Source organism: Pteropus vampyrus, unplaced genomic scaffold (assembly GCF_000151845.1).
Source record: "Pteropus vampyrus isolate Shadow unplaced genomic scaffold, Pvam_2.0 Scaffold307, whole genome shotgun sequence".
NCBI lineage: Eukaryota > Metazoa > Chordata > Mammalia > Chiroptera > Pteropodidae > Pteropus > Pteropus vampyrus.
Window position 1 is genome coordinate 22,614 of NW_011889088.1, and position 10,279 is coordinate 32,892.

Genomic DNA, 10,279 nt, shown 5'->3' on the forward strand with positions numbered 1-10,279 from the left:
TGCTCTTATTCCTTGGAAGCCATGTGGACCATAAGGTCCACCACCCTATTGCTATAGCCAAATTCATTGTCATACCAGGAAATGAGCTTGACAAAGTGGTCATTGAGGGCAATGCCAGCCCCAGCATCAAAGGTGGAAGAGTGTGTATCACTGTTAAAAGTCACAGGAAACAACTTGGTCCTCAGTATATCCCAGGATGCCCTTGAGGGGACCCTCTGATGCCTGCTTCACAACTTTCTTGATGTCATCATATTTGGCAGCTTTCTCCAGGTGGCAGATCAGATCCACAACTGACACGTTGTGGGTAGGGACACAGAAGACCATGCCAGCAAGCTTCCCATTCAGTTTAGGGATGATCTTACCCACAGTCTTGGCAGTACCGGTAGTAGAAGCAGAGATGATGTTCTGGGCAGCCCTGCAGCCATCACACCACAGCTTCCCAGAGGGGCCTTCTGGGTGGCAGTAATGGTATGGACTGTAATCATGAGTCCCTTCACAATGCCAAAGTTATTGTAGATGACCTTGGCCAGCGGGGCCAAGCAGCTGGTTGTGCAGGAAGCATTACTGACAATCTTGAGGGAGCTGTCATACTTCTCATGGTTCTCACCCATCACAAACACGGGGGCACCAACAGAAGGGACAGAAATGATGACCCTCTTGGCTCCACCCTTCAACCTTCTCCAAAGTAGTGAAGACACCAGTGGACTCCACAACATATTCAACACCAGCATCACCCCATATGATGTTGGTGGGACCACGCTCCTGGAAGATGATGATGGGCTTTCCGTTGATGACAAGCTTCCCTTTCTCAGCCTTAACTGTGCCTTTGAACTTGCCATGGGTAGAATCATATTGGAACATGTAGACCATGTAGTCGAGGTCGATGAAGGGGTCATTGATGACGACAATATTCATTTTGCCAGAGTTAAAAGCAGCCCTGGTAACCAAGCACCCAATGCAGCCAAATTTGTTCACTCCACTCTTCACCATCGCGCCTCAGGGGCATGGCTGGCACTGAGCAGAAAGACACAGCTATCTGTCAAACAGGAGGAGCAAAGAGACATGCAGTCAATTTTTAAAACTACAACACATAATTTGTAAGCATATATTTATTCATTAAACCCTTTTTTTACTTAAACAAGCCTGGAGTAGTTTCTTTGACTACACTGATACATGTCATGACTGTCTCAGTTCAGTTTCCAGAACTGATGTTCAGATTTTGTTCATCAGCACTTCTCTTTTTTTCCATCTAGGAAGATGAAAGCTTTGAGGTCCAGTCTGCTCAAGACCTTCTGATGAAGATTCAGACCACTAAATGGAGAAGCTCCAAGACTAACTTTCCCTCCCTAAAGTTTTATCTTTCCTTTCCAGTCTTTACCCCTAATATTTCTTTCTTTCCTTATAACATTTGGCCAAGACCTTCAGCACCATGTTAAATTGTAGCAATGATAGTGGAAATCCTAATCTTAAAGAGAATGAATGCAGCTAGTTTTCCATTAAGAATGACATTTGCTCAAAATAAATTACTCTCTTATTACTGACTTGTTGCAATTTTTATTATATACAGGTATTGAACTTTATCAAAAGTTTTCCTGCATCTTTCAAAATAATATGATTTTTTCTTCTTAATGTAGAGAAATTACACTGAGAAATTCTTCTGATGTTTAACCATCCTTAAGTCTTGGGATTCTACTTATTCTTGATGTATTTTCTAAATATGAGCTGGATTTAGATATATTGTAGAATTTTTGTATCGGTCTTCATAAATAGAATGAGTCTATAATTTTTTTTTCTTTTACTGCATTATTCTCATCAGATTTTGGAATCAAAATTACATTAGACTCATAAAATGAACTAGTGGGTTTTCTCTCTGGAAAAGTCTGTATATGATAGGAATAAACTGTTCCTTGAAAATGTATTAGAACTTATCTTAAAAACACCTAGGTTTTGAGAGAGAGGTTCTTGATTACCTTTGCAATTCCTTTAATGCATTTTGGTCAATGTTAAGTTTTGTTTTTTCTTGTGCCAGCTGTAGCATTGTATATCTTTTGTTTTACTAGGAATTTATCCTTTTCTACTTTTTCCAATATACATTTAACTCAGTAAAATTAAATGCTTCCTATTGTGCATATAGCCATTTTTCCTTCAGTCTGCATTTGCACATTTTTTTGCCTTGATCAATCTTGCCAAATGTCCTTTTCAAAGGACCAACTTGTATTATTAATATTCTTTATTGCTTTTTTGTTCATTTAATTTCTACTGTTTATTTTCTTGTTTTGTTTGGGGGCTTTATTGCTCTATTCCAAAATATTTATGCAATTTGTTTTGTTTTTAATTAAGCTATTCAAGATAATTGTAAATTGATATGTAGTTTATAAAAAATAATACAGAAATTTCTTTTACCTTTTACCCAGTCTCCTCCGAAGGCAATTCTCTTAGAAAGCACAATTACCTCAACCAGGCTATTTACATTGATAGTCAAGATACAGAACAGTTCCATCACCACAAGGATCCCTTACGTGTCCTTTTTATAGCCACACATTTGTCCTACACCTACCTCTTTCTTAACCCCTGATCTCTACTCCATGTCCAGAATTTTATCATTTCTAGAATGTTATAGAAATGAATCATACAGTATGTAATATATTGTTTTCTCAGTATAATTCCCTGGAGATTCCTCCAGGTGATTGTATGAATCAACAGTTCATTGTTTTTTATTGTTGAGCAGTATTCCATGGTATGGATGCACCACAGTTAATTCATCCATTGAAGAACATTTGGATTGCTTCCAGTTTGGAGCTATTATAAAGCTCTTATACACATTTATATACAGGCTTTTGTGTGAACTGTCTTTATTTCTCTGGAATAAATGCCCAGGAGTGCAATTGCAAGATCACGATAGTTGCATGTTTAGTTTTAAAAAGACACCACCAAACTGCTCTCGGATTGACTATACCATTTAACATTTTCACCAGCAATACATGAATGAGTGATCCAGTTTCTCCACGTTGCCAACATTTGGTGTCAATTTTTTTATTTAGCCACTCAGATAGGCATATAGGGATAGCTCATTGTGGTTTTTTGATAATTTGCATTTTCTAAGGGTTAATGATGTTCAACATCTTTTCACGTTGTTATCTGTATGTCCTTTTTGGTGAAATGTTTGTTCATATCTTTTGCCCATTTTCTAATTGGTTTTAGTTAAATTTTGATAATTCTTTATACATTCTAGATACCAGGCCTGTGTTGATACGTGGTATGCAAACATCTTTTTTTCCCACTCTGTAGCTTGTTTTGTCATCATCTTAAGATCTTTTGAAAACAATTTTGAAGTACAATTTATTGATTATTCCTTTTATGAATCATTCTTCTGGTGTCAAGTGTTAAGAACTCTGCCAAAGATTCTTGGTACTCTAGGTACCAAAGATTTTGCCTTTTCCTAAAAGTTTTAGTTTTACGTTTAAGCTTTTTAATTTTAATTTATGTATAAGGTTTAAAGTTTAGGTAGAAGTTAAATGTTTTTTGCCTATTGCTCAAGTACCATTATTTAAAAGACTATCTTTCCTCCACTGAATTGCTTTTGCACCTTTGTCAAAAACCAGTTGAGCATATTTGTGTGGGTCTCCTTCTGGGGTCTCTGTTCCACTGATCTATATGTCTACCCCTCTACCAAAACCAGCATTGTCTTGATTACTGTAGCTATAAATTTTGAAATCTAGAATTGGTTCCTCCCACTTTACTTGAGATCATTTTAGCTATTCTAGTTCCTTTGCCTTTCCATATACATTTTCAAATAATCTTGTCTATATCTATAAAATATCTTGCTGGGATATTGATGGAGATAGCATTAAACTTAAAGATGATATAAAGTATTTGGTAAGGTGGATAATTGCCAAAATTTTTCTGTATAGCTTTTGGCTACACAAAAATAGGAAAAATAACCTCTACCCATATATAAGGCTTGGGAAATTTTGTATCACAGGTTAAAAAGAAAAAATATCATTGTTTATTAAAGCTGCAATAAAGTCCACCTTTTACACATGTAAACTACAGTGAATGATAATTTACACACCAGGTAAGCTTCAGCTCTTTTGATTTATTCTACTCATTTTCAAAAAGCCAAAGAGAACTTTAAAAAAGACTCCTTTATAGAGACATTAAGTATACATATCTCGGAAACCTAGCTGTTTACCTGTATGTACTTCTCTCTCCAATTTAAATTGCTTTAAGGTTCTCAAAAAACAACAGTAAAATTAAAGGTTAAAATTTTTCATGTTCTTAGAGTTGAAAATGTGCAACAGAATTTCAAGAGAACATATTTTTATTCAATGGTTTTTTTAATTAAAATTATTTTTATTAAAAAATCATTGGGGAAAAAATAATCATTGGGGTAACATTGATCAACAAAATCCAATGTTTCAAATGTACAATTCAACAGTATGTCGTATATATATATATATTGCATTATGTGTTCACCACCCAGTCAGATTTCCTTCTATCACCAAATATTTGACCCATTTACCCCTATTCACCTCCCCACTTCCCTCTGGTAACCATTAATCCACTGTTCATGTCCATGAGTCTCTGCTTGTCATGTTTGTTTGCTTTTTAATTTATATCCCACATGAGTGATATCATGTAGTTTTCATTTTTTTCTGATTTCGCTTAGCATGATTATCTCAAGATCCATCTCAAGACATCACAAATGGCAGTATTTCATCTTATGGCTAATGTTCCACTGTATAAATGTACCAGCTCTTCCTTAGCCAATCATCTACTGTAGGACACTTCAGTTGCTTCCATGTCCTGCCACTGTAAATGTTGCTGCTAATGAACAACAGGGTGCATATCTCTTTGTGGATAAACGTTTCCAGATTTTGGGGGTAAATAGCCAGAAGAGGGATTGCAGCGTCATATTTTTAGTTTTTTGAAGAAACTCCATACTGTTTTCCACAGTGGTTATACCAATTTGCAGTCCCACCAGCAGTGTATGAGGGTTCCTTTTTTTCCCACATCCTCTGCAACACTTATTATTTGTCCTGTTGATGATAGCCATTCTAACAGATGTGAGATGGTTATGCCATTGTTTTGATTTGTATTTCCCCAATCGTTAGTGAGGTTAAGCTTCTTTTCATGTCTGTTGATCATTTATATGTCTTCTTAGGAGAGGTGTCTGTTCAGGTCCTGTGCCCATTTTTTAATTGGATTTTTTTGTTGGCGTTATTGAGTTGTATGAGTTCTTTGTATATTTTGGATATTAGGCCCTTATCAGAGGCATTGTTTGCAAATATATTTTCCCATTTGAATGGCTGCCTCTTTACTTTGTTGATAGTTTAATAGAGTCCCATTTATTTTTGCTTTTACTTCCCTTGCTTTGAGATCAAATTCATAAAATCCTCTCTAAATTCAAGCTCTGTGGGTTTAGTACCTATGTTTTCTTCTATGCAATTTGTTTCAGGTCTTATATTCAGGTTCTTGATCCATTTGGAGTTAATTTTGGTGTGTGGCGATAGACAATAGTCTAGTTTCATTCTTTTGTACGTGGCTTTCCAGTTTTCCCAGCATCATTAAAGAGGCTTTTCTTTCTCCTTAATTAAAAATTTTTTTTAATACAGATACTACCATGAAGTAAATTCAAAGTTCTACATTTCATTTTTTTCAGTACAATTTATGCATATTACATTTAAGTTTGCATTTATTGTCTTAGAAATATCACACTCAAGGTAATGGAGTTCCAAAGAGAGGCCATTAAGTAGAGAACTGTCTCAGTGCATCAACTTCCTAGTTAGCCTGTGCACCTACCCACTACACAGACTTGCTGTCTTGTGGTTATTACTGTGTAACTTGTCTTCAAGATGTGGCTAAAGCTTGAATATACATCTGGCATCAGGTGAAGTCTGTGAATCCATGAACACAGGCCATCACTGCATTTAGGTTACAACCAGCTAAAGGGTTCTTTCTTGACAGTCAATGATGATGAATCTGGAAAGACTGACTATTCTCTTAGGAGGAAATATATCCCACCTTGAGTGACAGTTAAAGTCTAACAGAAAAAAAATTAGCAAAGAGAAAGAATAAATGATAAGGATAGGGAAAATACTGAGAATAGAGTAAGTACAATATATACACACTGGAGTAAACACTGAAGCTTCTCCTGAGTTCAAGCTCTTACTTTTATTTTGAAAACTCTGATAAAAATTTATTCAATTACATTTTATACAACAGTATTTAGTGAACTTTGTCCAAAAAGATTTTAAGTTTATTTGTAAAAATAACAAAAAACTTTATTACTCGGTCTCTGGTCAATAAGAAAGGAAGGAAACCTTGCTAGAAATAACAATAAATAATTTCACACTAAAGGCCAGGTGACATAAGATTAGCATATTAATCAATATATTTTCTTTGTATTTACAGTAAATCCATTTGTTAATACTGTAATAGAAAAAATAATAAATCAGTCCACATTATGTAGCAGAAACAGGCTTTGAGGATGATCGTCCCTTTCACAATAAAAACATATACGGATTTTTCCCACAACTAAAGTACTTTCGTAAATATGAGTGTCTTGAGTGAAGGTAAAACTGACAGAGTACTTGACTTCAGACCAGTGATGTCCCAGAATCAAGTGTATTACCAATAAACAAGCAGCAAAAAGCTGTTTCATTTTCCCAGGACTATTTAAATATAGTAGTTACCGTGTGAGAAGTTAATTATACATTGAGTTATAAAAAGTAAAAACACTAAATTGGGAAACTGCATTAATCAAAAGCAGCTCCAAACAAGGCATTCTTATAAGAGTATCATGCAAAAGATAATTACATAATACATACTTTAATGACCAGACTAATATATAAATGAGGTAAATTTTACAGTCATTAGAACAAATAAACTATATTTAACTACTTAAGTGTTACACTGTCACTGTTTGTTTCAAAATATAAAGTAATATCATTAACATCTAAAAACTGCATACTTTGAATGTTTACTGATCCCTTTTGATACAGTAAAGGGAAACTGTGTAATAAAATATTATCTGAATATAAACTATCAACACCAATATAATACAATTATCATGTAATTGCCATTTTGTATATGCACAGTGGAAATATTTTGAAAGCTAGGAAAAAAAGATGAAAATAGACTGGTCAGAATTTTAAATTTCAGACTAATCCATGATATAATCTAGAACAGAAAAAAACGAAATTCACTAAATAGATATAACTTGATATCCTTTCCAAATTCAGTAGTCCACTAAAATGCAACTTCTAAACACATCTATTACCTCAAAGGTAAAAAGAGGAAGATATAAATCTCTTTTGAGCTTTAGTTTGAAGTTTATACTCTCAAAGAAGGCTAAGATTAGCCAGAACTACAATACTATTTTTAAAAATCTAACATCTTTGCTTTAGTATATCTATTTTAGTTATTAGTAAGAGATAAGAAAAAAATATTAAAATATCGAGTAAGTCTCTATAACCAGTTCATGAATATATTAAATTGAATGAATCAGTTAGGTCAAGAATTTCCTACCACGCTATTACTAATTATTTATAGCTACCTGTGGAACAGTAATTTAGAAGATGGCTATCATAACTACTGACAGCACTTTTCATAGTATATCAATTTTCATTCTTACTTTCTTCTCTTCCTTGCCATTTAAATGCATAATATTTTAACTGTATCATAGGAAATTTTATTTTACAAATTCCTTGTTTTAATTACTAAAGAGGTGATTTTAACACATACACCTGCCAATCCTGAGATAATGATGATGATGATAATAGGAAAACTAAAAGTCAGATGATTTTTCACTCGAATTTCTGCTTTAGTTTTTTTTGGAAGATGGCTGGCAGGATAGAAAGAAGAGCCAAAAACATTAGAACAAATACTGAGTTCCAGGAAACAGCTTCCCCAGCCGTTGTAAGCTGGTACAGTGTTGTTCCTGCCTTGATTGCTACAAAAGAGGGAGGTGCCACACCTAAAAAACAAACAAAACAGAACCATCAATTGTTTTTTTAAATTAAAATTTTCTACATGTATAAGATTTCTTTTAAGAATATAGCAATCTCCATTTCAGAAATTTTTAATTTAATTTTAAGCCCCTCACATTTATTTCCATATAAAATATTAAATATTTCATAATCATCTCTTAAGTATAATGAATTTTAAAACCCAAGAAAAGTTTCCAGGAAATTATTTTATTTATTTTAGCCTACAGCATCTGGTATTCCCAGGTGGTCTCCCATCCAAGTACCAACAAGACCAGACCCCGCTTAGCTTCCAAGATCAGACGAGACTGGGCGCATTGAGGGTGACACAGCTGTAGACTAGGAAATAATTTTATAACATTTATTAACAGGCTTAAAAAAAAAGTGCTCTGATCCAGCAATTTCAAATTTAGGAAATAATGTGTATGAGCAAAGGTCTAGTCTCAAAGATTTTCATCAAAGCATTATAATAATAAAAATCTGAAAATAGTTGAAATGTTCAAAAATAAGACTGAGTAAACTGTCATTCATCCTTGATAGAATATACTTGATAGATAAAAATATTATTTTTATCTATCATTCATCCTTGATAGATAAAAATGAAGTGGTAGGAGATACTCAGAAAAGATACTCCAAATATGAGTAAAAAAATATATTTTATACAAGAGCATGTACAAATGGTCACATTTCATTAAAAACCAGAACAGAAAAAACTGCTTTACCCAAAGCTGAAGTTAACTAATTAGCTAAGTATTTCATCTGTAAAGTAAGGAGATATGGATACAATTTTCTTTTCTGATTCTCTAAATGTTAATATTATTTACAAAATCTAAAACTACCCCTGCTGAAATTTTTAAGTTTGTCAATAAATTTTTGTAAAAGTAGCAATAAAAAATTGATTTTAATTATTCTCTACAAAAAGATCTATTCTCACAAGTATTAATTTCAAAGTGTCAGCTCCTTGAATGCAAGAAACTTTGTTATCCTTCTTCTCCCATACTCTTGCTAATGCCCATAATGATTTCAATAAAATAAAATAGAATCAATTCTCAAAATAGAATCAATTGAAAATTAAAGTTCAATATTTCAGTACTTGATTAGAAGACAAAAGAGAAAATTATTCAAAAAAGGCATCTTGATTTTTTTTCCTCTCCACTGAAGGAGAGAATGGAGCTTAAAAATTCTGCTTAATCCTGCATGATTAAAAAAATGTCCAGTAGAGCGCACTCTTTTTTAAAAGAAGTAGCATAAAAATACTTAAATCAACACAATCCAACAAACAGTTCTGAGCCTGTATTTATATAGATCAGGCTCTATGCCATGGTCCTGGCACATTCTGCAAAAAGCATGAAATCTAGCCTGGCTGGACACTGTTAGATATGTATACTATGAGTTCTAACACAGCATGAACCAGAGCCTTACCCAGGAAAGTGCCAATAAAAAAAACTTTCAATGGCACATTTATTACAGGAGATGTAATATTAATAAACCAATTAGGCAGAAATGGTGTTATTCTCAAAAATATAATGTAGTTAATGAGATGTTCTCTATGACGTTCAACCTGCCAAAAAAAGAGAAAAGAATCAGGATTAAGGAAAAGTCAATCTTGAAAATAATTGTTTTAATATAAAATGCCTCATTTTAAATTCTCATCTTTGATAGTTGAGCGTTTATCTAATAGAAATGATCAAAATAAGAGCTTGAAAATGACAATGAACTAATCAAATGCTCATTACCAAAGCTAAATAGCATGGAATGAGACTGTTTTTAAAATTGTGCTTATAGCCTAATGTTACACTACTGAGGATGGTTCTACATTAGCCTAGATAATGATGGCCCAACAACATTTAAACCTAAAATGGCAAAATTAAACTTATGACTAGATATAAAATACACAAGTAATCAAATTTTAATGCCTTTAACTTCCTACAATGCAAAGGGCTAGTAAAGCATATCGATATACCTACCTTCTAATTTTTAAAAATTTCAGATAATCTTTATTTTGTTGTTATAATACATATCATGAGTGAATTCATTCATTATTGATTAGATTTAAAAAGTACATGAAAATATTTAATCAATATGAATAGTGATTAGTTAATATTTCCTTTGAATAAGCTTTTACAGAAAACATATATTCCAAAGAAAAACTTACATGTAAAATGATTTTAATATTCAGCACATATGTGGTAAAGTGAGAAAAGCACTTGACTCCATACAAGTCTAGAGATCTGAGATTCTAGAACTTGTTTTACAAGTAAATGTGATTTTAAGCCAAATGCTTAATTTCT

General features: G+C 33.2%; 1 protein-coding gene and 2 pseudogenes across 1 annotated transcript in view; all 3 read right to left on the minus strand.

The window, feature by feature from the left end:
* LOC105303536 lies at positions 1 to 990 on the minus strand (annotated as a pseudogene).
* A 5,164-nt stretch (positions 991 to 6,154) lies between these two features.
* TMEM41B (transmembrane protein 41B) overlaps positions 6,155 to 10,279 on the minus strand; it is a gene marked incomplete at its 5' end in the record, with an annotated part of 14,214 nt that continues 10,089 nt past the window's right edge. The window contains one exon of the mRNA XM_023521601.1: positions 6,155 to 7,978. Within this exon, the coding sequence (XP_023377369.1) occupies positions 7,809 to 7,978 (170 nt within the window). The remainder of the gene's footprint in view (positions 7,979 to 10,279) is intronic.
* On the minus strand, positions 8,210 to 8,328 carry LOC111730341 (annotated as a pseudogene).